This window comes from Brassica napus, chromosome A2, assembly GCF_020379485.1.
Source record: "Brassica napus cultivar Da-Ae chromosome A2, Da-Ae, whole genome shotgun sequence".
In the NCBI taxonomy this organism is placed as follows: Eukaryota; Viridiplantae; Streptophyta; class Magnoliopsida; order Brassicales; family Brassicaceae; genus Brassica; species Brassica napus.
The window spans coordinates 1370613-1396434 of NC_063435.1; the positions used below are offsets into that span (position 1 = coordinate 1370613).

Consider the following 25822-nt stretch of genomic DNA (forward strand, 5'->3'; position numbering starts at 1 on the left):
ACCTTTCACATACTTACCATCATATCATGTCTTTATGTTTTTTTTTTTCAATTTAAGATAATATTTGTAATGCAATAATTAAAAAAAAAAAATTCATTAGTGTGACATCATGTGAAATATGTGGACTCGCTGTTTAATTATCTGTCTTTTAGTACAACATCTAATCTTGTTTTTACATCCACAAGGTCTCAAACTCACCTAACTTAGATTGGTAACGTTGTTCCTTTGCATTGAGTTCATCTTCAGGATTCATTTGATTCTCATTATCTACTACCTCTTCATCTTCATAGTCACCACCACTTCTTGCCTTAAGCACCATCTCTTCAGTAGTTGTTCCCATTATATCATTTGCTTCCTTAATACTCACGCATCTATACTTATCTTCTGAATCCTGACCAACCTCAATATTAGTTTTACTTACTGAACATACATATATGGAGACAAGATCATCATCAGCTTACACGAGAGACAAGTCCAAGCTTCTCTAGCTTCTTGACAGCATCATCTACATCAAAGTTGCAACTTTCGTTGAACTCTTCTTTGATGAATGCTTCACATTGCATGTCAAGTTCATCCTTGCTCGTGGGAATGTCCTGCTTTATCAGCATAAAGAATGAAATGATAACCTCTTTAACCTGCATTTTTATCAGTTTTGTTAGAAAAACACAAGAATATACCATAAAAAGGTAAGAAATGGATTAGTAATTAGCACCTCTTGTTGGATGACTTCATCACACAAGTGAAGCAGAGTGCCTCTTCCACTATCTAGCTGCTTATCATATACAGATCTTGTGATAAGGCTTTGATAATCTACCAAGTTTCTCTGAAATCTACATTAACTCAGGGAAAATAAAGATCTAATCAAGGATTAGTTTAACAAAAGTGAGGGTTGTTGTCTGATTAATGAGTGTAGATTACGTGAAATATGTTTTAATGCAGTATGCCACAACCGTGCTAAGTATAGCAGCAATGACTCTGATGTCAGTTTTCTTCAGGCTCACTGAACTTACCACTGTGACCTGTACAAGCAGAGTTTAGTAAATCATATTGTTTTTTTGTCTAATTAAGTCTTTAGAATAATGTAGCAGAACTGACTAGTCCAATGGCAGCAGAGACAAGAAACTTGACCCAGTCCAAAGGTGTAAGACCTGGATTTTTCTTCTCTGGCTGTATCATTATGAGCAATGAGTTAATTTATAATCAGTAAAATACATTTGACATTTGAGCACAAAAGTCTTGGTTAATAGATGCTCACAAGTACTATTTCCATATCAGCCATTGGGATGCTTTTGAAGTGTTTCACATATATGTTCCTTTCTGATTCTTTCTTCCCTGAAACTCTCCTGTTTGTATGTATGTGAATCCAAAACCAAGATGAGAATTAAACACACATCCCTACAAGTACCCCCACTACTACTCTACTTCTGTTACCTGTATACTACAATGATTCTCTCAAAGGTAGGCTCTTGGATGGTTATCTTCTTCATCAAGTTTGAGAGACTGAATCAGTCAGACAAGTTAATGATCTAGTTTTAACAATAAGCCTTTAAGAAATGGAAAAGAAGTGGTCTAGAAACCTGAGATTTAGCTTCTCTATGCGGATTCTTTCAATGTATAAACTATCTTTCTCTGTTTCAATGCTAATATCAATTTGTTCTGACAACCCTTCTTCCTTCTTCCCATATACTAATCCTTTTAAACTGAAACATGGCATATCTGAGTATAAGTTTTGTAGTTTGTTAGCATGTCTCAGTTATATTACAGAGAAACAACAGAGTTAAGTAGCTCTCACCATGTGATGGTGAGTAGAAACATCCAAATACGGACAAGGATGGTATCCACTTTGGCTAGGAAGAAGTAAGCTTTCATATGATCTATCCCAAACCCACGTCTGAATATTATATACTTCAAGGGACACATACATGTATCAGATCTTTTTTTTTCTATATTTTGTTATGGAAAAGCAATGTGTTGAATTCATGATACTGAGTGATTAGTTTACCTTATCAGCGAAATGAGGAAGATCATGGCGGGGAAACTTGGAGAAGAATCTTGTCAACAACTTTGTATCAAGCTACAGATATATAGCTACTACCATTAAAGATGTCCATTTCCAAATATTTTTTGTAGATTGTCATAATAGTATTGGTACGTTACCTTAGCTTCATTAACTACAATAGGAAGATTGAGACGATACTGAGCAGAGAGAGCTACTTGTATCTCTTCATTGGTTATCACTTTGAAGTTGCTCTTCTCCATGACCTTGGTTGGAGTTTTTTTTATACGTTAAATTTGTAGTTAGAGGGAGAAAAAATGGAATTGAAACAAAGATTAAAAAAACCTCAAATAAGTGTTGAAGAAATTGGTGTTCAAGAACATCAATCTCATGAGGAGATAGATTCTGTTGTTGAAGCCTAAGGGCGCCACGGACAGGCTCAAAGAGTGAATATAGTTGCTACAACAAACACAATAACATTTTACTTAAAACATGATTTAAAAGAAAGACAAGAAGATGATGGATTGGTGATTATACCATAAGATCTTCAAAGTGAAGGTGGTACCAAGCTCTAATGGTGCATTCCACTCTCTGGCAGAATCTCAGGAACTCCTCTCTCTCACCATTTTCAGCTGGAGAATGATTATATATAAAAAATGTATAGTTTTATAAAGAGGAGAAATAGATAATTGTAGAAGAAATGAAATGGTAAGAAAAAAAGGAGAGACCAAAGTGAAGGGACAAGGCAGTGGTGAGCTTGTGTTTTAGAATTGGGATCACAGCTTCTCTCTCCAATCTGATTACATCTTTTTTCTTCTCCTTCATCTTAAATTCTTAATCTTGTGTTTCTTTCTGATTAACAAAACTTGTAGATGCCTCTGCGTTTCTAGGAATCAGATAAAAACAAGAAGCTTCATAGTTTTTTTTTTCTGTGAAAAAGTTAGTTGTTCATTTGTGGCTTAACCATTCTTTTCGGAGGTGAAGTACTTTTGTTCTTTCTCCTCCTCACATCTCTACATATATTCCTCTCCATTTCCTCGTTGGTCAGTTGAAATTTTATGACTATAAATATTATAAACATTTATTTTAAATTAATTATAACTTATAACATACTCTCTTTGTTTCAAAAACAAACATATTTTAAAATTCTCATTCATATTAATAAAACATATTAAATATTGGTTATATATGTATTACTTTTTATTATTAACTATTTCCCAAAACTTTTAATCAAGCAGGTTAGTAGGCTGAGCCAAAATGCTGCCTACTCCTCCCATCACCATTTCATAGTTACCTGATGCAACCACTTGATCACTCGAACTTTCTGACTCAATAGCAGATCTCGAGCTGCACTGAGAGAAGACAGAGAACAAGCTTTGATCTGAGCTGCCTCCCCTGTGAATGATCTGTTCTGCGTTATGAGCAACTCTGAGAAGGTTTGGATCTCTCTCAACACCGTTTGCGTTTGCCCACATGCTCTTAGATTGCCAGTTCTGATTTAACAAAGGCTGTATGGTGACTCCAATCTGAGTAACGCTGGTGTTCCAGTTCGGCCGCTGCATCATGAGTCCACGTCCATCGTTGTAAATGTTGTCTGACATGCTTCCTTGGCCATAGATGTCAACCTGTCTTTCCTGGCCAATCAGGTGCTAAATCACCACGCTGGTTTGGATTCAAACTCTCTTGATCGTTCTTCCTCAAGTCTAACTCAACATCATGCTTCTGCAGAGAGTTTTCTGCATTGAGTTTGTCCTTCAGTTCTCTTTCCAGAGAGTTGATAACATCTTTGTTTCTGTGACTGTATCTTTTTCCATATTTAGCACCATCACTTTGCTGAACGCTAAGCTTCGGTAGCTTGTCCCTTTTTCTAGCTTTCACGCCCACGTTTACAGCATTCTCTTGAGGAAGCAAGGGACGTTGAGATTTTTCTTTCTCTACTGCACAGCTCTTAGGCCTAAAATGGACTAGAAACTTTAGCAGTTTGAAATAAGGAAAGAATATTAACAGGTAATTTGCATATACATGTGAAAAAGTATGCTCAGCACCTTCTCTGAGTCCTATCACTATTGCATACTGTCACTAACCAATCAAGAAAAGGACTTCCGAAATGAAAATTCTCTCCACCAAGCAACTGTTGTACAACTAGCTCCACATCAACTCCCTGAGGGAGGAACTGCTGCAGATAACTTCTTTCGCCAACGGATAGGCAATCCCGCCAAACCTGGTGAGAGAAAAACTTAAACATCTCAAAAGGTGTAAAGCTAGAAGCTATACTGTGTTACTACTACCTCACTAGAAAGCACCTCAGACAGATTCTCAAGCTGGAAAGTTTCATGAGGGACGGTGAGTACTTGTGCCAAGAGACTCCGTTTAGGAGGAGGAACAGAATCACATTAGCACTGCTTATCCGCTTTCTCCTCTGATCAGCACAGCCATTCTGAGAAGTCCATAGAGAAAAACCATGTGTGACTTTTAAGTGTAAACAAAGTATTGAAATTTACAGCAATGAATTAAGAACATCTGATTGAGGAATTAACACAAAAGTCCTGACTTAATAAAAGGTGAATTAAGTACTAGCAATGAGTTCACATAACTTTACCATTATGCTATCAACAAATATAAAAATGTCTTTTTATTCAAAAATGATGGAACTGATTAATAACTACATTTACACATCCAAGTTGTGGCATTCAGACAAAAACACAGTAGCAGAAGACATAAAGGTTTGAGAAAACTAAGAACAAAAAGTGTTGCTGCAACAGGAAAAAGAATCTATGTTCTTCTCTTGGCCGTGGCGGTTGAAGAGGAGGAAGTGTTTCCTTCAAAAAGCTCATCAATGAGATCCTCAATGTCCTCAGGCTGGTACTTAACATACTTCTCCGTCTGCCGACCAGGATCCAAGTACTGTCCAAACCTAGCCATGAAAGCCCTGTAGGCAGGTATCATAACCGCAGTTATAGAAACCCTCAGCTCACTCTGAAGCTGCTCGTCATTAACCACCCACGTGGTCTGCGTCTTGTGTATCTCATCAAACGTCGCATTAAAGCTCTTAAACCTCTCCTTAAGATTAGGCTTAACTATCTTCCCGTTATGCATTAGCCCCTCATGCCCTAAGAACCCAAGCAGCTTCCCCCACGTCTCTCTCTGGTAGTTTTTGTGATAGTTTCTCAGCTCAGACGACCTCCTCCTGCACCATGTGTCACCCATCACCTCGTGTATCTCTGCCGATCCTTTGATCTTTTGCACTATGTATCTCCCGTTGTTCATCATGAAGATGCAGCTTAGTGGTATGTCTTTGTAGAGCTTCGACTTCGCCTCCATGTTTCCATCGAGAAAGTCCATTATCCTCATCAGCTGGCTGGCGAAGGGAGAGTTCTCCTCTTTCTTCTTCTCCTCCTCCTCATCCTCTCGCTCCATCGTTGAATGAGACTTGAACACTTGCTCCAACGTGTCTTTATACTCGCACGAGTACTTAAGGTAGTTCATAGTGTACCTCGTTAAGGGATGCACCGCGCCTCCCGGCACAGGGGTCTTGCTAGAATCCGATTTAATAGAGTTCTCAAGATCCAAGAATATGTTAATAGCTGTCTCTCCTAGCTGGGAACGAGCACTGTTCACCTCGTTCCTCAGCTCGCTGCATAGCTCCTCTGGGAACAGCTTCTCCATCGCTGGGAAGCTGTCCCGGAGCGTCTCATAGATATCGAGGACCTTGAAGAGCTTTTCGGTGGAGCGCTTGGTCATTGCCACAGCCTCGTAAAATCCCAAGAACTGGATTGCGAGGCTGTGGGTGACAATGCAGAACAAGCTCCCTTCATCCCCCGGGAAGATCTTCTCGGTGAGTTTGAACTCCCCGGGGAAGAAGAGGGAAGAGCAGTTCTTGAAAGTCTTGTTCCATATAGGGATCTCTCTCTCGAGCGCGTCCCAGCTCATTTTCAGCACCTCGTCGATGCTTACTTTCTCGAACTCGCAGTCTTGTTTCAACGTACTCATCAAGATATTCCTTCTTGATACTAAATAAACCTCTCTGCACTCGCACGCGTACCCTCCTGCTTTCATCTTCTCTGCTATGTTCTTAAGTAACATAACCATCTCCTCTGAGTAACCGGGGTATTCTATCTCCTGATCACCGTGCTCCGGAACAACCATCTGGTCTTGATCTTGTGAGACCACCGCGTCGTTGTGGTGGTCTTGTTGATCTGCTGAACTCTTCCTTTGGCTGCTGTTGTCGTCAGTGACAACAGCAGCCTCTTTGATCACGGATTCTTCTAGAAGGATACGAAACTCGTCTTCCAAGAAGGCCATTGCACGCTGCTGGATCGATCCAGCGTGGTTGATCAAGGGCTCGTGATGGTCAAGACAAGATTTGGTGTTGTGTAATAGCCTCATAAGGTTTGAGACGCGATCCACTGCGTCAAGAAGTGAAGATACTTCCTCTGGATCTTGGTACCATGTTGTTTTAGGCTCGCCAGAGTCGTGTTTGGAGAGTTTGTCTTCAAAGAGATCCAAGAACTTGCCAACGAACTGCGGGATCTGAAAGTAATCATCATCATCTTCTTCTTTCTCCTTGGCGCTGTCTTTGTGTTGCTCTTGATGAAGGGAGAGAGTTGAGAGAAGCTGGTCGAGTTCTTCTGACAAGGACTCGAGGGTTTGAGTAATCTCTGGTACTTCTTGTACTAATGGTGAGTCAACCTTGTCTCCTTGGTCATGATCTGTCTCATCGACATTGTCTTTATTGATACCATCCTCATGATGGGCATCATCTGGTGGCTGAGCATCTGAAACGACGTCGCATTTCTCTTCTCCACTGGATTTGTCTTTAAGATCATGATCATGATGATCATCAGGCTCCTTGTCGTTCTTCTCCATCGATTAGTATTAATATTTACGTAAAGCTTAAAAATGTTATGGTGAGAACAGAGAGATTCATGTGTTTGTGTGTTTTCGTTTAGACTTTAGGATTTGTGTGGTAATGGAGATGGTCGCAAAACACAATGGCTGAATCGAAGAAGTAGGGGAGCCTTGTTTTTAGGTGGTTGACCGTTGACTTGTATTCTATTTTTAACTCAGTGAAAGATGTAATGTAAATGTATATGTGCATTGATGAACAATGATTTGATGAAAAAGCGGGTAACGTGGGGTGTATGGTGCGCACGCATATTCCTCACACAATTATATATACGTGCATGCATAAAGAATCTTGCATTTCTTGATGCTTTATTATTATTATAAAAAAAAGCTTTTCTGGCTTTCAAATAATTGTGTGTTGTACCTGTTTTTTTATGAAATTTTCATTTGTAAGAAGAGAATCATCTTTTTTTTCCGTTAACAAGAAGAGAATCATCTAAAATATTAATATAGTAAACTGGAACAGAGAATGTCAATTTTAAAAGAAATATATAAGAGTATGTCCAATGGAGGATTTTTTTCGTTGGAGTTCTGAAAAGCCTAGATATTTTGGTTTGGATTTCCTGTAAAATTTAGAAACTAACTCCCCATTGGCCATGCTCTAAAGTAGCTACTATTGCTCAAATAAGAGGATGGCTTTGATGGAGGAGAAAGAAAACTTGTGTGTATTCCTTGTATATGGGCCCTAAACGAGATTATACACTGTTATAATGCTGGGCTTAGAGTATACAGAGACAAAAATATCTTTTTTTTTTGAGACAAATATATCTTGTAGAAGTATAAATCCGTTTTATGAGTAGAAGAAGAAAAGGAAAATGCATTTGACCAAAAAAAAAAAAAAAAAAAAAAAGGAAAATGCAATGATGAGGAAGTGGATGGAGAGAGTATGTGATAGGGTAAGTAGTGAGAGAATGGAAAGAATAAAGATGGTTAGAGAAACATAGAAACCTTCCTTGTTTGGCAATCTATCTTGGAACTTGGTCTCCTTTCTTTCCTTATTGTCTTCTTTGGGCGTCACAACAACAAGGTACTATCGTATCATATCAATCAAACACTTTCACTAATAAAGAGTATTGTTAAGGATTTCAAACTTTTAATTGAGTTCAATCAAGTGTGATGATGTACTCACTCGTGTTGTAACATACAACTTGTATGTGTACTGCACAGTGCACACAACTGTCTAGTCAGAACGTGTCGTTACCAGATTATCTCTCGTTGCTGGATGTAACAGTCCAAACACAAAAAGCAACCAATCTCTCTTTTTCTTCTATATAACTTTTATTCTAAAAGCAAATAGAAAAGAGAAGTCTTGATCACATCAAACAACTTCTACTTTTTATATTAACGAAGCAGATTTCAGTTAAGAACTTCTAATCTTTTAAATTACTATACGTTCATTAATTTTTCACAAGACAATTAAACGGTTTTAAAGATAAAAACAGACTAACACGCAGTTAACTATTTATGTACTCTTTTGAGGTGTCTTCCTACCATTCAACGAAGCTACAATTTATTTTCTGTACTTTTGCGTTACAATCAGAAGATTAATTTAATTCATTTGCTCATGATGTAAATTGGAGAGGAAGTACAGTGCATGTTTAATTTTTCGCTCGAGATATATATTATCTTATATTGAAATTAAGGAAAGGAGTGTGTGTATATATGCATCCCATGCATATATGGATGGAGCAAAAGGATTAATTGGGATCTGTGAAATTAGTTACACAGAGAGAGAGGAAGCCGAGGGCAAAAGGGTCATTTGGAAAGCAGATATTCTCTGCAACAAGCTACGCAAACAAACAAAGAAGAGACAGCTTAAACCCTTTCATAAAACCTCTCCCAACCTCTCTCTCTCTCTCTCTCTCTCTCTGTAACTAATAACTTCGAAAATGGCAGAGCCACCACCGTCGGCTTTCCACCAGTACGTAAGTCCTCCACCAAAACACCGATCATCATCATCATCGAGCAGAAAACACTCCTTCCCCGGAACTCATCAACACCCCAACATCCACCGCCTCTTCCCGTGCCAGTACTGTCCACGCAAGTTCTTCACCTCCCAAGCTCTCGGCGGTCACCAGAACGCCCACAAACGTGAACGCGCCGCTGCTCGCCGCAACCTCGGCGTTGTCGCTCATGCTCCATCCGTCATCGATGACCACGACGACGCCACTTTCTTCCGTTCCTCCTACCCGTGTAACTACTACTACCCTAACCCACCTCAAGGATCCACTTCGGTTACCGGATCGGCATGGAACGTACCGGATCAACAAACGATGATGGTGATGGGTGGGTACGTCGACCCGTATCCGTATCCGTTTGCGTACCCATTCGGATTTGCCGGCGATATTGGTGGCGTGGAGGAAGAGGAGCCAGAGCTGGATCTCTCTCTCCGTCTATGAAGTTAGTTGTTACTTTTTTTCTGTTTTGTCTTGTTCAGGTGACTCTTTTAAGTACAACTTTGGAGCTACGTAGCCGTTTCTATCTTTCTCTTTTTGTGTTCATCTCCTACTTTTAATATAAACTACCTTTTTGATAATGATCGTTACTATTTAGTTTATAATCGAGCATGGATCAGTCTATATTTACATGTTCAACTAAATACTTCAAAGCGTTGATGGATAATGCATTTGAAAACAAACATGAACTTGATTTGTTTCCGAAATATAAAACATCAAGTTGAAGATGGACAAACACATCACTAATGATTCGCTTGTTTTACGACCTTGATTCGGAGACGACGACAGATTCCGATTATGTCTCTATCGGAAGTTCTACCACCGTCTTCCGATCTGCTCTCTGCCCGTCTCCATAAAGTTGGTACGTGTGCGGAATCCAACATCTCATCATCACCCACGTGACTGACTCACGTGACGCTCATCTCATCCAAATCTATTTTTTCCCCAAATGAAACAAGTAAACTGCTTGCCGTTTATAAGCGCCTCACACGACAACCACTTTTACCTCACCACAGCTACAAGGTTTTATCTATGTTAAATAAAAATGTATAATTCCAACGGCAATGTGGTGGTGTTAGAGATGAAACATGGCAAATTTGTTACATACCATTGGTACTGTAAAAATGCAATTTATTGACCAAAATAATGCAATTTATTAACTTGAACGGGCCTTCTTTAATTGGGCCCATTATCAGGCGAAAAACATTGAGCCCATCATTGACTTTTTCCCTTCCGAGTGGTGGTAATAACATCGTCGTCCTCGTCGGAGGTTTCACGAGCTGAGGAAAAATCAATCGCAGATCTGTTTCACCATCTGCATTTCCAAATTCCAAACAACTATGGCGATCCCCTCAGCTAACCTTCTGATCTCCGCCCTGACGATCTTCATCCTCGTCTCCGCTTCCTTCGCGACCTCGGAAACGCCGTTCCTGGTGGTCCACAAGAAAGCGACTCTCAACAGGCTCAAATCCGGCGCCGAGCGAGTCCTCGTCTCCTTCGACATCTACAACCAAGGATCTGCGTAACCTCCTCTTCCCTCTCCTCTAGTTTCGCTTCGCAATCCATCTGATTCACACGATTTCGTTTCCGATCCAATCTAGTATCTGATCGTCTATTTGCATGAAGAGATTAGCTAATTTATTAGACTCGTTAGATCTATAGATATGGATCAGTGATTTGGTGTTTTGATCACAGGACGGCGTATGATGTGACTCTGACTGATAAAACGTGGATTAAGAAAACTTTTGAACTTGTTAACGGAAACAAGTCAAGAACATGGGAGAGACTTGATGCGTGAGTTTCTCACTCTTATGGTAGCTAGCTCCTAGCTGCTTCCTTTTTTTCACTGATGTGATCTTTGTATGTAGAGGAGGTATCGTGTCTCATTCTTTCGAACTTGAGGCAAAGGTTAAAGGACCTTTCTATGGTGCTCCTGCTCTTGTTACTTTCCGCGTCCCCACAAAGGCGGTTCTACAGGTTTTGCCATTTATTTATAAGCTCTCTCTTTGTGCTTCTTTTTAGATGGAGAGATTGATTATTACAGTAACCCATTTTATAAATTTGTTTGTTTGTTTGTAGCAAGCTTACTCAACTCCAATACTACCTCTAAACATCCTCGCAGACATACCTCCAATGGACCCGTTGGCCCTGGTAAATTTTGATTTCTTAAAGTATTGTTCTTTCAGTCATATCTTCTTCCTTTTCGTTATTGACTTTTATTGTTGTCTTGTGTTGTGCATTGGATGATGCTGTAATAATAATCTCAGGCCAAGGTAACTCGATGTGCAATGCAATTCTCCCCTTCCTATCATCGAAGATAACAAGTTCTTAACTTATTGTGTTTTAATTGTTGCAGAGGGTGCTGGCGAAATATGGATCGCTTGTTTCAGTGATCTCCATGGTGGTTTTGTTCGTGTACTTGATAGCAACACCTTCAAAGCCCAATGCAGCAAAAGCTGGCAGCAAGAAGAAACGCTAAGTTCGTGTAATGAAGTTCGGAGAGGTTGTTACTTTTGTTTTGTTGTGTCTAGCAGTTTAAAACGAATTTTCAAAACATGTAAGAATCTTAGAACACACTTTAATTTTCGTGTTGCAGAGTACTTTTCTTATTAAGTTATTTTGTTTTGCGTAAAAAGACTTCTCTTTGAGAGTATAGTCATGAAGGCCTCCTTTACTTTGATTCTGCCTTCTTCTTTCGATTGTCATGTTTGTTGTTTACTTTAATTGCCTTTTTGCTATGTGTCCTGTTTAATACCATAGCCGTTTTGTAGTGTCTAATCTGGTTATTGGTTTGATGAGTTTGCCTATGAGTTTATTTGTTATGGGTTCTTAACTGATGTTTGGAAAAGTAATAGGTCCTATGTGTAAAATATAAAGACCGAGCCTACAAGCTCCATCTTGTCAATGATGATACATAATTAGTAACTAGTATTTACTAATCACTCAAGTACATTGATTTGGTCAACCTAATAGTTTTCCAAATTAATCTCACTATATAAGTGTAGACCCATAAAACCGTTTTAAACGTTTTCACTGTTTGTCACCTTATCTAACATAACTCATCATGGTTACCAAAAACATTCAATTATGGTAATATTCAGAATCGGTAGACAGTTTGATGCTTAAGTATATGAAGCAAAGCAAAATAGTAACTCTTGCTGTAATAGTAAAGTCGTAATTTGGGGGATCCAACCAAAAATAGCAACAAAAGGAGATTTTCAAATTAAACAGAGCAAAAGTAGTAAAAATGGATGTTCCCACTATCTCTATCTTTGAGTCTGGGAACAATCCTGAATTAAGCAACACAAATTTCAAAAAAAATAATAATATATTGAATCCGGAGGATGAGCTCACTCTTCCTCATCATACGTTTTTTTTTATTTGTTTCTTTCCAAACAAAAATCCTAACCATTTTCATCATCATTTAAGTCTTTAGGCTTTGACGGCAGGGGCTGGAGTAACACCACCGGTGGTTGGCCTGAATAAAATTAAAATAATATTAGAGTTTGCAGTTTTGGAAGTGGTATTGAAAGAAAGAAAATCAGAAAGAGGATCTTACAGGCCAACAAAGACTTTGAAGGCATCGTACAAACCCCACTGAGCTCCGGTCAATGTCCCTATCATCACAATTCTCAAAGGAAGCCCTCTGGTGAATAGTCCCACCATTCCAATCTTCTTCACCGCCTGCATCAACATTTCATTTCATCAAAAAAAAGTCATTACTTATCCAACATCAACACAAATTTCAATAATTTATAGCTTTCTTGTATTACAGACACAGTAACTCACATCTCCAACGGTTGCTCCCTTAGCGTTGTTGAGGAACGACACGAGATTGTCAGCAGGGTGGGACACAATAGCACAAAAAACTCCAGCAACATACCCTCCAGCAAAACTAACCCCGAGCTGCAGACCTTTGCTGCACTCGTGCTTCGGGTTGGGGATAGCATACTTGTAAATCATCTCCACAATGGTCTCAAACGAAGCAAACTTCATCATAGTGTCTGTCACATTTCCATATATCATCAGCACAACGTATTACGCCTCAAAGAAAATATATATAGGCCAAAACTTACAAGGAATCTGACGACCCCAGAGAGGAGCAAGACCCTTATACAACCTGCATAAACAAATAAATATAAGTATCAGTACCAGACACTAAGCTGCAACAAGAGAGAGAACGAAAACGTAACTCACCCTCCGTATCCTTCAGACTTGACAAACTTGGGAAACCCATCAGACATCCCCCTAGCGAACCCAGGCTGCGTCTGAACCCTAACCTTAACAGCTTCAAACGGACAAAGCGCCACATCGGCAATCACCTCAGCGGAAGCAGAACCAGCAAGGTAGATAAGCGTCTTGTACTTGGCAGCAAACTCAGGTCCAGCGAGATCAGAGTAGTACTTCTTGAAAAACTCGTAGAACCCAAACTTGCAAGCGCCCTGAGCACTGTAACCCAACAGAGTAGGCACCCATCCACGGAAAAAGCCTCTCACTCCTTGCTCCTTCAACAGAATCCCAAAGCCAGACGAGATGCTCTTGTACTTGGCCGGATCAATCTATAATAGAGGTTGAAGAACACCGAAGAGAAATGTAAAGAATGATACTAAACCGGACTAAACCAAGCTTAAATTATATGTGCAGTATAACCAATTTAAACCGGCTAATAATCTTAGATCACGGATCTAAAACCAACAACCTAGATCTAAACACGTGGACGCGGATCTATGAAACGTACCTGCATATTGCACTTGACGAGATCGAGAGGTGTGACGGCCATGTGAGTGAGACCGCAGCTGAGAATCCCACCGACGGTGCACGCGGCGTAGAAGTCGCGAGAGTACATCTCGATACCTTTCCCCGGCTCGGTGGGGGAGGCGATGAGGAAGTTCTTGCGAGACGCCATCGTCTTCGGAGATGGAGAAGGAGAGTTCTTCTCGAGGTTGGGGGATTGAAACGCGGCGTTTGAGTTGGAGTTAATGACCTGGTCGAGGAGTACGGATCTAGGAGATGAGGAAGAGGAGTAGAGGAAGCTTGGGATCAAAGAGTTCTTCGACGATTCCATCGCGGCGGAGGAGGGAGGAGAGAACGGAGATAAGATTCGCGGCTTGTGAAATGAGTGTGGGTGCGGCGATGGTCTGTATCTCACGTTCACTTAGGGTTATTACCACCAACTCTCAGTCTCTGTTCTTTATTGGACATCTAGAATCCGTTGGAACAAGGCGTATACTCTGCGATAATTACGAAACTGCCATTCTAATTGTTTAATTTTATTTATTGGCCCATGGGCTTTTCACGATCCATCAAAAGGCTACGTTGTAATAATTTTAAACTCTTTTATTGTTCTGGCCCATGGGCTTTTTAGATGTGACCCATCAAATCAAAAACTATATATAACACGAAAACTCCAAAACCTTAAATCTCTTACCGAACATAATCTCTCGCCGCCGATTGTCACCGTCGTGAGAGTTCCGATCGTTAGCGCAACCTTGTAAGTTGTTTCATACATGAAAAGTAATACCTTTTATAGTAATTCTTACTGAGATTAGCCTTAATTGAATCTCTGTTTCCCCCGATAGATAAAAACAAACGAAGCGATGAGCATGTTGTTATCTCAGAACTTTCCGACAACTAAGCTTAGAAGAGAAGAGTCCGAAGATGAGGCCAAGGGAAAGAGAAGAAAGATGGAGGAAGATCAGGTCGAAATGAAAAAGCTTGAGACTTTATTATTCGGGTCTCTCTATAACCCCGCCACGTTCGATGACGGTTCCGCTTTGTTTCATGTAAACCGTTCTGCTGTGACGCTGACGCACACACCAGATTACGATGAAGATGATGATGATACCAATCAATCTGAGGGAGTTAGAAAGGGAGAAGCTGCGTGGGAGGACGAAGAAGAGAAAGAGATAAACGTCAACATAGCTACTGTCAACCGTCTGAGGAAGCTAAAGAGAGAGGAGAAGGAGAGTTCGATCTCCGGTTCTGAGTATATTGCGAGGCTGAGAGCTCATCACGCTAAGCTTAACCCAGGAACAGATTGGGCTCGGCTTGATTCTTTAAATGATGGTGATGATGATATCCTTCGAACTAATGAAGATCTTGTGGTGGAGTCTGGTGGTAACAAGCTGTGTTCTGGTCTTCTCGAGTACACACAACTCGATAATGCTAACGTAAACGATCCTTCAACCACTCCGATAAACTCTGTCCACTTCCACCAAAACGCTCAGCTTCTTCTCACCGCCTCGGACAAAAGATTAAAGTTTTTCCACATCGATGGGAAGAGAAACGCCAAGATACAAAGCATCGTTCTTGAAGACTATCCCATTCACAAAGCCTCCTTCTTGCCAAACGGCTCTCAGGTGATTGTCTCTGGGAGGAGAAACTACTTTCAGTGCTTTGATTTAGAGAAGGCGAACTTCGATAGAATCGGTCCTTTGGTCGGTAGAGAGGAGAAGAGCTTGGAGAGTTTCGAAGTCTCGCAAGACTCTAACACCATAGCCTTCGTTGGAAACGGAGGCTACATCTTACTCGTGTCAAGTAAAACTAAAGAGCTCACAGGAACGTTAAAGATGAACGGTTCGGTGAGGTCTTTAGCGTTTAGCGAAGATGGGAAGAAGCTGCTGAGCTCAGGAGGAGACGGGGAAGTGTATGTATGGGATCTGAGGACGATGAAGTGTTTATACAAAGGTGTTGATGAAGGCAGCACGTGCGGGACATCGCTTTGCATGAAAGGAGAGTTGTTTGCCTCTGGGACGGAGAGAGGGATTGTTAACGTTTACAAGACGTCTGAGTTCGTGGGAGGGAAGAGGAAGCCGGTGAAGACGGTGGAGAATCTAACTTCTCAGATAGGTTTCATGAAGTTTAACCATGACGCTCAGATTCTTGCTATAGGGTCGGCGATGAAGGAAAACAGTGTTAGGCTGGTTCATGTTCCGTCGCTAACGGTCTTTTCGAACTGGCCGCCGATGGGGAGGAGCGTGCGTAGTCCTCGCTGCTTGGACTTTAGCCCCGGAGGTGGCTTCATGGCTATGGGAAACTCTGTGGGAGAAGTTTTGCTGTACCAACTGAAACATTACAAGAATGCTTGAAGTGGTTTCTAGCTTAGGGCAGTTTGTTTTATTTTATTTTTTTCTGATTTTTTTGGGATTGAGTGGGACTCACGCTATGTCAACAACAACACTATTTAACATCCCATGAAATAAAAAAAACGTGATTTTTTTTTGTATTAATTCCAATTACTTTGATAGTTGCAGTTTCCTATTTCAAACGTGATCTATGGTAGATATTTTTGTTTTGTGAAGGTATCTTATATGTAATATCGGTGTGAAACAAGAGCTTGATCATGTGTTAGATGAGCTAGAGAAGATTGCAGTTGTGAAACTGTTTCAGGGAATGTTCAGACATAATCACTCATATTAGACTAGAGAAGGTGAATGAGAGTTAGATTCAGTCTTACTTAGTGTATCTATTTTGTTTTTGAAGTTAATGGAATGAACGAACAAAACAGGCTTTCAAAGTGTTTTTGTGATTTTATAAATGAAAGGAAATGTATTTTATCAGGTAAACATTTCATTGATAGTGAATGATGAAGAGGCAGAGGAATGTGTGAGGGGCTCTTCACTCGCCTTCTTTGAAACCTCCTTAATGCAATACAGAGACTAGAATGTGTCTTCTAAGACTTGGAACTACTTCACATTTTTCTTGTTATAGAGTTACACATTTTGTGGCAAATACTATAGTCAATACATGTTTTTCAACAAACTGTCACGGTTTTGAATGAAAAGAAAAAAATGTGTGTGGTTCCAAAAATATCCTTCCTCAAAAGCCTAAGAACCTTTACTTTTTCAGGGTTATAACCGTCTAAACCGACCAACCAGCTGGTCAACAGAAGTTCTACATCTGATGACATGTGTTACGTAAGGCCTCTGTAACGACCTTCGATTTAAAGTTGGTCCGACAAACGTAATCCCCTCAAGATTTCTTTTTGTTTTTAAATAAAAAATTATTTAATTACTACCTTAAGCCAAATATTTAGTCCAATATAATCAGCTTTAGTTTATTCACCAAATCTTAAACCAATGAAGGGACATATAACTCTTCGGACTCACTTAAACTAATATCCATGTCCTAACAAGCCTCCGTTCTTTAATAAAAAATCAGAATATGATCAGATATTATAATTATGAAAAACTTTATGAATTTTATTCATATAGAATGGACGAGAGGTGGTGACTATGGTACCTACATATTTCGTAACAAGTTGTTTGTGCTGACAACGATTTTATTTGGGGAGGGGTTGGTCAAACATGAGAATCAAGAAGGCGAATTCGCAGATAAGAAAAGGCAACGCATGCATGATGGAAGCCAAAGTAGCATGTGACCAACTTTGTCAAATTCAAGCTTTTTCAGGCTTTTAGTGAGCTTATCTACAATTACAATCTAAGTTATTATGAATTATCACCTAACAGAAGTTGCTGCTTTAAATTCATATATGTAAATATGAATATGCTAGCAAGAACACATGCCAACTTGTAGATTTCATACATCAAGAACACTGGCATTCTGATCTTAGCAAGTAAAATGATGGTTTTGCAACTATATCAACAGTGTCTTCATTTTTTTAAAAAAAAAGCTCATTCCAAGCATATTGATGAGTCCTTTATTCCCTTTTTATAAACATTTCTCAGTTTTATATATCCACCATTGGGCCTTGGTTAAATGATTATACGCGATGCGATCCTGATTACATTTTTAAACTCATATATAATATATATGCCTAGCTATGTATGTGTAGGATCGATGCTCTAGGTGGATTACATTCCAAAGAAAATATTCCACCTCCTTTTCTGATCATATTGGTAATGATATTAATGTGTAGCTTGTTTATAGAGACTGATTAGAGGAATTTGAGCATAAAGTGAACAAAGGAATATAACGGAAACCCACCGGCCATATACATTCGACCTCATCTCAATGTTACGACTTGCTCACATAATGTTGGCACTTGGCAGCATCAATGTTTTTATTCGACGCGTCTCTATAATTTATACATATTATTGGACCAATTTGGCAGACAGAGCTAGTAACTGTAACTGTATTATACAGTAATAACCGACAAGAATGATATATATCTATTGCCAATAATTCCCTAGTTCTATTAACCTATTTAACTGCAAATATCATACATATTATACTTCTAAAATTGTTTAAAAAAAAATACTGGAAAACATATATAAACTTAATGAAATTATCCCTTATATATTAAAGGAGAAGCATTGTAATAAATGCATTCACACTATAATATACACGTGGCAACCTCACAATGATTTGATAATAAATATGTTAACGCGTTCACACTATATTCATAAATGTGTTCACACTATATACTTTTTTATTTTTTTTAATATAAAACTTATGTGCATGGTTCAAATAAAACTTTGGATTTTTCGGTTCGAATCAAAACAAATAACGAATCAAAAGCTAAACTATATATATATATATATATATATTATTTTTATTGTTTACGGATAAAGTTGGGCAAAATATTTATAAGTTTTGATTCAATTCGTTATCCGTTTTGATTTGAACCAAAAAATATGGACATCGTAACTCTACGAAGCAAATCAACTACTAAAATACAATTAAAAAAAACAAATCACAAATACCAATATTTTTAGAAACGGATATCAAATTTGATCTGTTATATGCATATATATACATATATGTACAGAATTATATATATATATATATATATATATATATATATATATGTTATATATATTATAGTTTATATAAGTTTTACAATATTTTTATGGATTAAATTTATTATATTAGGTATTAAAATTTAAAAAGTTAAATAATATTTTATTTTTGTAATAAAATGTTATTATTAAAATTTTCAATTATTTTTTAAATTTTATTTTATTTACGGATCAAATCAGATATTCTTTAAAATTCTAAATCATTTCGGATATCAGAGTCAAAGCCTTTTTAATTTTTAATTAATTTTAATTTTATCTTTCATGTATTATTTAGAACAAAAATGTTATTTAATACTAATTAACAATATATTTATATATTTATCATTTATTTTTATATACTTTTACATACATATGCATGTGCACCTTATGTGAACACTGTGTAAGTATTTACCACCAGTGAAGTATCAATTTTTTTTTGGAAGTTGAAACATTTTTTTTCTTAATGTTTCTTTCACTACCGACCAAATTATAGTAAAATGATTTGTCTTAATAAATTTTTTTTCTTGAACTATTATCCATTTACAAACTATGAAACTATTGGTTCAATATGACGATTATCTAAAATTTATAACATGAAAATAAATAAATAATAATAATTTTTGGATTTTACCAAAAAAACTAAAAAACAAACGTTCTAACAGAATAAACCAAAATAAATATTAATTTAAAATAATGGTTATATTTTAGGAGATTAAAAACAAAAAAATAACTTAAAACCGAACCGATATCCAGATTAAATAGATTTGTTTTTTTTTTATTAAAAATAACAAAACTAATAATCACATCCCGCGCAAGGCGCGGGTTATTACCTAGTATCATGTTATTATGAAAGATAACAACCATGACTATCACATCAATTACTTTGTTATCATTTCGAATATAGAATAAATAATATCTACCAATTAAACGTAGAAGTTCACCTTCTATAAATAGTCTGCATGTCTCTTATTCTTTCCTCATCCCAACCAACTCACAAACATACACACTATCTATCTCTCTAAGTGACAAAGCAAAAATGCAATACAAGACCGAAACTCGGAGCTCCTTGTCCTACAATAAGATGAACAACATGAATGTGTTCCCGTCAGAGACTTTGGCTAGAATAGAATCGATGGCGGCAGAAAACGCGGTGGTCATATTCAGCTTGAGCACTTGCTGCATGTGCCACGCCGTCAAGCGTCTCTTCCGCGGACTGGGAGTCAGCCCCGCCGTCCACGAGCTCGACCTCCACCCTCATGGAGTTGATATCCACCGAGCTCTCATTCGTCTCCTCGGCTGTTCCAGCGGCGGCGCTTCAACTTCTCCGGGGGCACTTCCGGTGGTATTCATCGGTGGGAAGATGGTGGGAGCAATGGAGAGAGTGATGGCTTCTCATATCAACGGCTCACTCGTCCCTCTTCTCAAAGATGCTGGTGCTCTCTGGCTCTGACCCAACCAAAGTCCACCTTCTTCTGCGTTTATTTTTCCTTTTTTTTTTTGTTTCTTCACTTCTTTTTTTTTGTTTAAAGAACAAAAAAATGGTTAGGTTAATCATAATGTTGAATTAGAGAGACAGAGTGAAGGGAAAAGAGTGGTGCGTTTGTTTTAAGCTTATAGCTAAAAACACTCTTTGTTTATCTTAACTACACTAATATATATAGGAGTATTTAGTAATCTCCGTCTCTAGATTAACTTTCTTATTTCTACATTTACAACTTTGACTTGCAAAAATTAATGGTCAAATTAAGACAATAGTAAGGTTGTTTTCATGACATAAAATCTTAACCGTTATAACCGTTAACGGTGGGGAAAATAAATGACGGTCCCCCCACATCAGATTACGTGGACAACCACAAGCTTATAATCTGTGACTTTGACCCGACCGCTGTGTCAGAGATGAGCTCTATAGCAGTAAGTACATGCTGATCTAATAGCTCCACAGCTTTTCTTCTTCTTCTTCTTTGACAATAATGAATACAACAGAACACATTTTCTCAGTTAAAAAGGCTTATTTAAACCTTTAACTTCAGTAACACGTTAAAGGGCTGCTCACCACTGAAAAAGAAAATAAATCGTATATAACGTACGAAAAATATAATATTCATTAGAATAAGTCTTACGTAGACAACAATTAACGAGTTGTCACTTGTAACGTATGCATTCACCCAGAGAACTAGGTTATAGCCTAGAGGAGGTATAGGATATCTACACAGAATAAAGCGAAGAAACAAGTTGGGGAATCTAAGTTGCCTATTGGTGCTTCTCATCAAGTGCCCGAATAAATGGAAGAATGGAATCAGGATCAGATGATGAACAGAAAGACGCAGACAGGTCAGAAGATAACTGTGAACGAGAGATGGCAATGCCTTTGATCCATTTCATATGTCTGATTCCAGTCTCAACTTCTTTGGCATCAGACATACTAGAAGAGTAGATGAGTTCATTCAGTTCGTAGTCATTTAGTAAATATATCAAAGTACTATAAAGAAATATGTATTAAGGAGAAAAAAACAATTACTGCTGCAAAATGAGTAGGTGGTCCATCAAACTTGAGATACATATAAAAAGAACAATCCCTTGGGAAATTGATGTCATTGTAAAACAAGATTGAAAAAAACATGACTATATTATTGTGTTTCATTTCCAAGAGTGATCAAACGTTTAAGAGGTGAGATTGAGACAGAAAACTAAAATCCACAGACTAAAATTAGTTTAAGAAGACAATGGTGTTGATACCATAGTCATAAATCAAATTGTAACCAAAAAAAAAAAGAACATCGTGGACAAACTAATTCTTCTCTTTGGGAATGTCCTTCCCCGGAACCTTGGTTTCAATTTCCTTTGGTTTTATCGACTGTGCTGCCCTGAAAAAAAAAAAACACATCAAACTCATCAGTAACACAACACATAGAACTTTGGTCTGTGTTGATACAGAACTATCACTATCAGCAGTGACCAATCATTACTCTTATGCAAATCTAAAGTTACCAAATCTCAAAAGATAATTTCCATAATACAAACTGATGATCACAAAAAAACCACAATTTCGTTGGAATTATCTTTAGAACTCAAATTATCTTTGGTCGGAAACGGTCAAGGGAACGGACACAACATTATATTCTATTTTTATATATCATAAAAATTGCAATAACCAAAGGGAAAGGAAAGGAACTAACTTGGAGGCGGCGGAGGTTTCTTCTTCGAGCCAGTGGCGGATGTGTTTGACGTTGCGCCTCAAGACGGTGACAGATTGCTTGACGTCGCTCTTCAATAGCATCACCACGGCGCCTACTCCGGCCACCGTCAGTATGAAATTCGTTAAACCCATTCTTTCGATTTAAGGATTCGATTGGAAGATTGCTCTGTTTCTGCTTCTGGGTTGGGACGCTAGGGATTTAAAGAGGGTTTTATGTTTTGTTTTTTTTGTTTTTGCTTGGAGAAGCAGCCAAGGCAGTTGATTCGTTCGTTCGTCGTGATTCGCTCACCATTCAGTACTATCCCCTTTTCTATGGGCCGTTATTTTGCAATTATATGGGCTTTTAAGATTATTAAAGCCCAAATATTGGATCAAGTTTTTAGATAAAACCAATTATTTACCAACTAATGCAAAGTTAGTCAAATTGGTTTTTAAATGTTATGGTGATTGAGTTTAGATAGGAAATTTGAATTATAATCAAATTAAATACGTTTTTGTGTCTTGTTCTAATGAATACGATCAAAATTGTTAGGATGGTCAGGTCATCTTTTCTGGCTCTCAATAATTCATGGTTCTATATATGTATTCATACTTTTGGATTATAATGTAGGAAAAGAAATGAGAGGTCAATGACTAGAGATGGGAGTCAACTAAACCAATACAAATATTTCAAAAAAAAAAAATAGACAATAGCTAAGGATGGAGGAAAACATATGATCTTGAGAGGTTGAGATAATATAAACTCTTAGAACTTGTTCTCATAGTTTCAATCTCTAGCTTAAGTGTTACTACTAAGCTTTCTTTAGACTGTAACATGTTGTAATTTCTTTGGTCTCCATCAAACTTATCGCAAACTATATGTATGGCTTAAAAACATATACCGGTTACATTTATTTTAATGTATCAAACTAGTTCAAAAAATAAAAGAGGAAAACTCATGCGATGATGGCCCAAGAAATTATATGATACTTGACATTTTACCAAAAAGAAAAAGAAAAGATATGATATAATTATGGAGGATACTAGCAGGAAAAATAACGGAAAGGGATTCAATAATGTAATTCCAGTACAAGTACTTAACTGAGAATCAGAAATCAAAGATGACCAAAAACAATAACAAAAAGACAGGACATATAATTAAGGATGCAGCTACAAATGATGGCCAAAAGTTGCAATGTCAAATTAACTAGGCAGCGTAGATGTGGATATGAAGAGCGATAAGGGAGACTGTGATGCATGCAAAGAAGATGAGTGTGTGAATCACAATGGCTGCACCGCTTGTCTGAAACCCGCCAAACTCAACCACCTTGGTCTTCCCCGGAACCTGAAACAATACTCCGGGAGTCAATACAATGAAAAAAATCACCGACATTAACACGGGTCCCCAATTCAAAGCCATCTCAAGATCTAGTTAGATAGAAAGCGTTTGTTAAATTTAGGAGTTAATTGTAGGAGATATAGCTAGTGTATGTATGTTTTAATACAACGATGCATGTAAATTTATAGAACGCTTCAATCAAGATTGAGATCTTAATGAAACAGTGGCTTGAACCGGACGAAATTAGAAGTTTGCATCGTGAAGAAAAGAACGATTCTCTGCAGCTACTGGATCGTATCAAAACTATATATTATAATATTATTGTCACACTCTTAAAAAAAAAACTATGTATTGATTGTTGTGTATGCTAAGAATCTGATTCGAAAAAAAAAAAAAAAAGAATCTGATTCGATCTCGTGGGTCTGTAGTATCTCTTGTTTTTTTCTTTCTTTTCTGTTATGTTAGAAATAGACATTTGGCCTTTGAGACTTGAGACTTGAGACTTCTATCGTTTATCAATGAATTCATAGTAAGTGAATTTCTATAAATACCTAGAAGGTTAATTTGCATGTATACCCCTGACTTATTTGAATACAAAGTACAAACTCAAATGAATTCCACTGTACTTGTATTTCAAATTTTCAAATAATGTTTCTTTCAATCCCGAGAAATAGCTTTTACAACTCCAATATAACAAGTTCCATTGTGGATTATGACATTTTAATATAACAAACATTAATAAAAAAAAAACAGGAGAATTCGTATGTTTTTAAAATATTTGTGACATAAATTAGTTAAAAGCAGAGCAATCCCTACGGATCTCTCCTTGGCTCCCAACCTTAACACCAACGCGGCCGAGTTTCCTCATAGCTGACGTAAAAGCCCTATTGAACTCTTCAGCACTGTTTGCAAACCTGATCACCGTTGCCTGAGACCTGAAATCGTTAAACAGAATTTGATCGGACGTGAAAAGTCCTTTCCGAGCAACTAGGTTCTGGAAGTAGACATTGTCAAAGACATTTGGGGTGTTTAGGTCCAGGTTTACGGCGACGCTGGGGTCCGCACCAACACGAGGGCAGGACTGCATCAGCTGCTGTGCGTAGGCCGGGTCAAGCGTGGGGTCTACGGGCATGAACGCTGAGAAGTTGTAGAGACGGTTAGCGAAACGGTCGCAGTGAGAGAATCCTATAGTGTGTGCGCCTGAGAGAGCAATCATGTCGGTCATTGTAAGCCCGTTACTAGCGAATAGATTGACCAGACCATTTACGTCTAGCTCTGGTCCTGGTAACTTCCTGTCAACTCTAGACGCGTTTGACACGAGCCCGTCTCGTCTCCCTAGCTCCACCTTAAACCCTGGCCCTCCAGCCTGTCAATATCTCATAATTAATTATTCTCTCGATTTTATTTTCAATTTTTTTTAATACATTGCATAAAGATATTTTCTTGAGTGTTTTTAATGAAAAACTTTATCTAAATTATTTGATTTTAAATTTTTTGAAGACATAAATAATAACTTATCGTACTGGTTTGATTTAAACTAATAAATATTCGTAAGAAGGTTATGCGGACAACACACCAAGTTAGTTTAGTATGAAACATGAATTTTTTATTTATTTTGCTAATCAAATGAGTACTCAATAAGGAGCGTTGACTTACGAGGACGACAACGTCTCTGGCGGCGAGAGCCATAATATCGGCACATGACACACGGCCAGGACATTGAGCTTCCACAGCTAGTTTAGCTTTATTCACAGTGTCGAAACCGTCTCCTGCGAGAGATATATTGTCCTGCGCGTCCTTCTCCGCGTCTCCATTATCAGACGTTACTAACACAGAAGCATCACATCCCTATACAGCCACCAAACACACATGAATAATAATACCAAAAAATAAACATAAGAAGAGTTTCAAGATCACGACAAGGCTACATACACCGACGAAGCAGTCGTGAAAGAACATTCGTAATGTTGCCGGAGCCGTGATGGTGGTTTGTTGGTATTTCGTTGCAACCGCCTGACGAACGATAAGCTCCACGTTAGGACATGTCGAGGCGTAGAAATTTTCTGATAATTCAGCATCCGACTCGACCACCATGCAAAAGAACAGCATCCCTAGGAAAAAACACGTCTGCATGTGTCTTTTTGAATCGCTACTAGTATCCATCTCGATATTCTCCTTTAAGTTCTTGTTTCTAGCTATAAGGTCCCCTCTTGGATATAATGGATGACAGCACTCTGTTTCTTGGACTCTCCGATATGCCACCGGATATATCTGTAGCTGCTGAGTCTCTTTTATAGAATATAAATGTTTGTTTTTTTGTCTTGATGAAAAAGTGATAGAAATAGAGTATGTTTATTATGAATGATTAGAATATAGTCACATTAACAGATGAATGACAGAATTTTACAACTGGGATTTTCTGGAGTTTTACATAAGCGAGGACATTTCTTGAGTTAGGGGGTTTCATTGAGAGTGACATTTTAACTAATATATTTGGTTAAATAATATTTTCTTGAGTAAATGGAAATTATCGCTAACTAATATATTGTCGTTAATCACAAAAGGATAAACTAAATTCAAAAGATGAGTTTGAAAGTATTCTTGGTCTAATCCTTGAATTCAGCGAATGTACCTGTTCTAATGTAGTTCATCAACTTTAGCTCAACGGTTTATATTGATGCCGATATTTTGAAATAAACAATTAATGTAACC

General features: G+C 38.0%; 10 protein-coding genes across 11 annotated transcripts; 4 read left to right on the forward strand and 6 right to left on the reverse strand.

The window, feature by feature from the left end:
* Positions 1–18: 18 nt before the first annotated feature.
* On the reverse strand, positions 19–2968 carry BNAA02G01930D. Of its 2 annotated transcripts, none has more exons than XM_022698965.2 (14): positions 2725–2968; positions 2534–2628; positions 2342–2455; positions 2158–2262; positions 2003–2074; positions 1793–1905; positions 1578–1700; positions 1432–1500; positions 1256–1343; positions 1096–1167; positions 919–1019; positions 713–830; positions 462–635; positions 19–384 (listed from the first exon to the last, which is right to left on the reverse strand). In XM_022698965.2, exons 1-14 carry the CDS (start codon positions 2819–2821, stop codon positions 364–366), a joined length of 1362 nt encoding a protein of 453 aa, XP_022554686.1. In that variant the 5' UTR covers positions 2822–2968; the 3' UTR covers positions 19–363. The 2 variants fall into 2 exon arrangements, with proteins under 2 accessions (XP_022554686.1, XP_013658419.1); XM_013802965.3 differs by having other exon boundaries at positions 19–391.
* A 959-nt stretch (positions 2969–3927) lies between these two features.
* LOC106379682 (exocyst complex component EXO70B1-like) lies at positions 3928–7717 on the reverse strand. Its single transcript, XM_013819578.3, has one exon. The coding sequence runs from the start codon at positions 6860–6862 to the stop codon at positions 4769–4771; it is 2094 nt and encodes a 697-aa protein (XP_013675032.2). The 5' UTR covers positions 6863–7717; the 3' UTR covers positions 3928–4768.
* Positions 7718–7767: 50 nt separating this feature from the next.
* LOC106367232 (zinc finger protein KNUCKLES) lies at positions 7768–9743 on the forward strand. Its single transcript, XM_048748270.1, has one exon. It carries the CDS (start codon positions 8791–8793, stop codon positions 9298–9300), a length of 510 nt encoding a protein of 169 aa, XP_048604227.1. The 5' UTR covers positions 7768–8790; the 3' UTR covers positions 9301–9743.
* A 368-nt stretch (positions 9744–10111) lies between these two features.
* LOC106381816 (translocon-associated protein subunit beta-like) lies at positions 10112–11536 on the forward strand. The gene is made up of 6 exons (XM_013821749.3): positions 10112–10378; positions 10552–10650; positions 10725–10833; positions 10936–11007; positions 11124–11129; positions 11213–11536. The coding sequence occupies exons 1-6, from the start codon at positions 10197–10199 to the stop codon at positions 11333–11335; spliced, it is 591 nt and encodes a 196-aa protein (XP_013677203.2). The 5' UTR covers positions 10112–10196; the 3' UTR covers positions 11336–11536.
* Positions 11537–12055: 519 nt separating this feature from the next.
* Positions 12056–14051, reverse strand: LOC106429960 (mitochondrial phosphate carrier protein 3, mitochondrial). The gene is made up of 6 exons (XM_013870730.3): positions 13595–14051; positions 13054–13415; positions 12933–12976; positions 12646–12860; positions 12416–12540; positions 12056–12334 (listed from the first exon to the last, which is right to left on the reverse strand). Exons 1-6 carry the CDS (start codon positions 13919–13921, stop codon positions 12289–12291), a joined length of 1119 nt encoding a protein of 372 aa, XP_013726184.2. The 5' UTR covers positions 13922–14051; the 3' UTR covers positions 12056–12288.
* A 212-nt stretch (positions 14052–14263) lies between these two features.
* LOC106364633 (U3 small nucleolar RNA-associated protein 18 homolog) lies at positions 14264–16166 on the forward strand. Its single transcript, XM_013804169.3, has 2 exons — positions 14264–14347; positions 14436–16166. The coding sequence occupies exon 2, from the start codon at positions 14454–14456 to the stop codon at positions 15942–15944; it is 1491 nt and encodes a 496-aa protein (XP_013659623.1). The 5' UTR covers positions 14264–14347; positions 14436–14453; the 3' UTR covers positions 15945–16166.
* A 3388-nt stretch (positions 16167–19554) lies between these two features.
* On the forward strand, positions 19555–20282 carry LOC106364632 (glutaredoxin-C8). The gene has a single exon (XM_013804168.3). It carries the CDS (start codon positions 19633–19635, stop codon positions 20044–20046), a length of 414 nt encoding a protein of 137 aa, XP_013659622.1. The 5' UTR covers positions 19555–19632; the 3' UTR covers positions 20047–20282.
* Positions 20283–21203: 921 nt separating this feature from the next.
* Positions 21204–22071, reverse strand: LOC106364629. Its single transcript, XM_013804164.3, has 2 exons — positions 21773–22071; positions 21204–21460 (listed from the first exon to the last, which is right to left on the reverse strand). Exons 1-2 carry the CDS (start codon positions 21922–21924, stop codon positions 21385–21387), a joined length of 228 nt encoding a protein of 75 aa, XP_013659618.1. The 5' UTR covers positions 21925–22071; the 3' UTR covers positions 21204–21384.
* A 756-nt stretch (positions 22072–22827) lies between these two features.
* Positions 22828–23381, reverse strand: LOC106379683. Its single transcript, XM_013819579.3, has one exon. The coding sequence runs from the start codon at positions 23189–23191 to the stop codon at positions 22979–22981; it is 213 nt and encodes a 70-aa protein (XP_013675033.1). The 5' UTR covers positions 23192–23381; the 3' UTR covers positions 22828–22978.
* A 335-nt stretch (positions 23382–23716) lies between these two features.
* Positions 23717–25499, reverse strand: LOC106367227 (peroxidase 55-like). The gene is made up of 3 exons (XM_013806955.3): positions 25043–25499; positions 24767–24958; positions 23717–24476 (listed from the first exon to the last, which is right to left on the reverse strand). The coding sequence occupies exons 1-3, from the start codon at positions 25271–25273 to the stop codon at positions 23901–23903; spliced, it is 999 nt and encodes a 332-aa protein (XP_013662409.1). The 5' UTR covers positions 25274–25499; the 3' UTR covers positions 23717–23900.
* Between the last annotated feature and the right edge of the window lie 323 nt (positions 25500–25822).

Coding starts and splice junctions, on each gene's coding strand:
- BNAA02G01930D (XM_013802965.3), bottom strand. CDS start 2,821: ATGAAGGAGAAGAAAAAAGATGTAATCAGATTGGAGAGAGAAGCTGTG. Junction 1,701..1,792: donor TTTCTACTCACCATCACATG/GTGAGAGCTACT, acceptor GCCATGTTTCAG/TTTAAAAGGATTAGTATATG. Junction 1,344..1,431: donor AGAATCATTGTAGTATACAG/GTAACAGAAGTA, acceptor ACATACAAACAG/GAGAGTTTCAGGGAAGAAAG.
- LOC106379682 (XM_013819578.3), bottom strand. CDS start 6,862: ATGGAGAAGAACGACAAGGAGCCTGATGATCATCATGATCATGATCTT.
- LOC106367232 (XM_048748270.1), top strand. CDS start 8,791: ATGGCAGAGCCACCACCGTCGGCTTTCCACCAGTACGTAAGTCCTCCA.
- LOC106381816 (XM_013821749.3), top strand. CDS start 10,197: ATGGCGATCCCCTCAGCTAACCTTCTGATCTCCGCCCTGACGATCTTC. Junction 10,651..10,724: donor ACATGGGAGAGACTTGATGC/GTGAGTTTCTCA, acceptor CTTTGTATGTAG/AGGAGGTATCGTGTCTCATT. Junction 10,834..10,935: donor CCACAAAGGCGGTTCTACAG/GTTTTGCCATTT, acceptor GTTTGTTTGTAG/CAAGCTTACTCAACTCCAAT.
- LOC106429960 (XM_013870730.3), bottom strand. CDS start 13,921: ATGGAATCGTCGAAGAACTCTTTGATCCCAAGCTTCCTCTACTCCTCT. Junction 12,977..13,053: donor AAGTCTGAAGGATACGGAGG/GTGAGTTACGTT, acceptor TTGTTTATGCAG/GTTGTATAAGGGTCTTGCTC. Junction 12,861..12,932: donor CTGGGGTCGTCAGATTCCTT/GTAAGTTTTGGC, acceptor GAAATGTGACAG/ACACTATGATGAAGTTTGCT.
- LOC106364633 (XM_013804169.3), top strand. CDS start 14,454: ATGAGCATGTTGTTATCTCAGAACTTTCCGACAACTAAGCTTAGAAGA.
- LOC106364632 (XM_013804168.3), top strand. CDS start 19,633: ATGCAATACAAGACCGAAACTCGGAGCTCCTTGTCCTACAATAAGATG.
- LOC106364629 (XM_013804164.3), bottom strand. CDS start 21,924: ATGGGTTTAACGAATTTCATACTGACGGTGGCCGGAGTAGGCGCCGTG. Junction 21,461..21,772: donor GAAACCTCCGCCGCCTCCAA/GTTAGTTCCTTT, acceptor TTTTTTTTTCAG/GGCAGCACAGTCGATAAAAC.
- LOC106379683 (XM_013819579.3), bottom strand. CDS start 23,191: ATGGCTTTGAATTGGGGACCCGTGTTAATGTCGGTGATTTTTTTCATT.
- LOC106367227 (XM_013806955.3), bottom strand. CDS start 25,273: ATGGATACTAGTAGCGATTCAAAAAGACACATGCAGACGTGTTTTTTC. Junction 24,959..25,042: donor TTCACGACTGCTTCGTCGGT/GTATGTAGCCTT, acceptor GTGGCTGTATAG/GGATGTGATGCTTCTGTGTT. Junction 24,477..24,766: donor CCAGAGACGTTGTCGTCCTC/GTAAGTCAACGC, acceptor AGATATTGACAG/GCTGGAGGGCCAGGGTTTAA.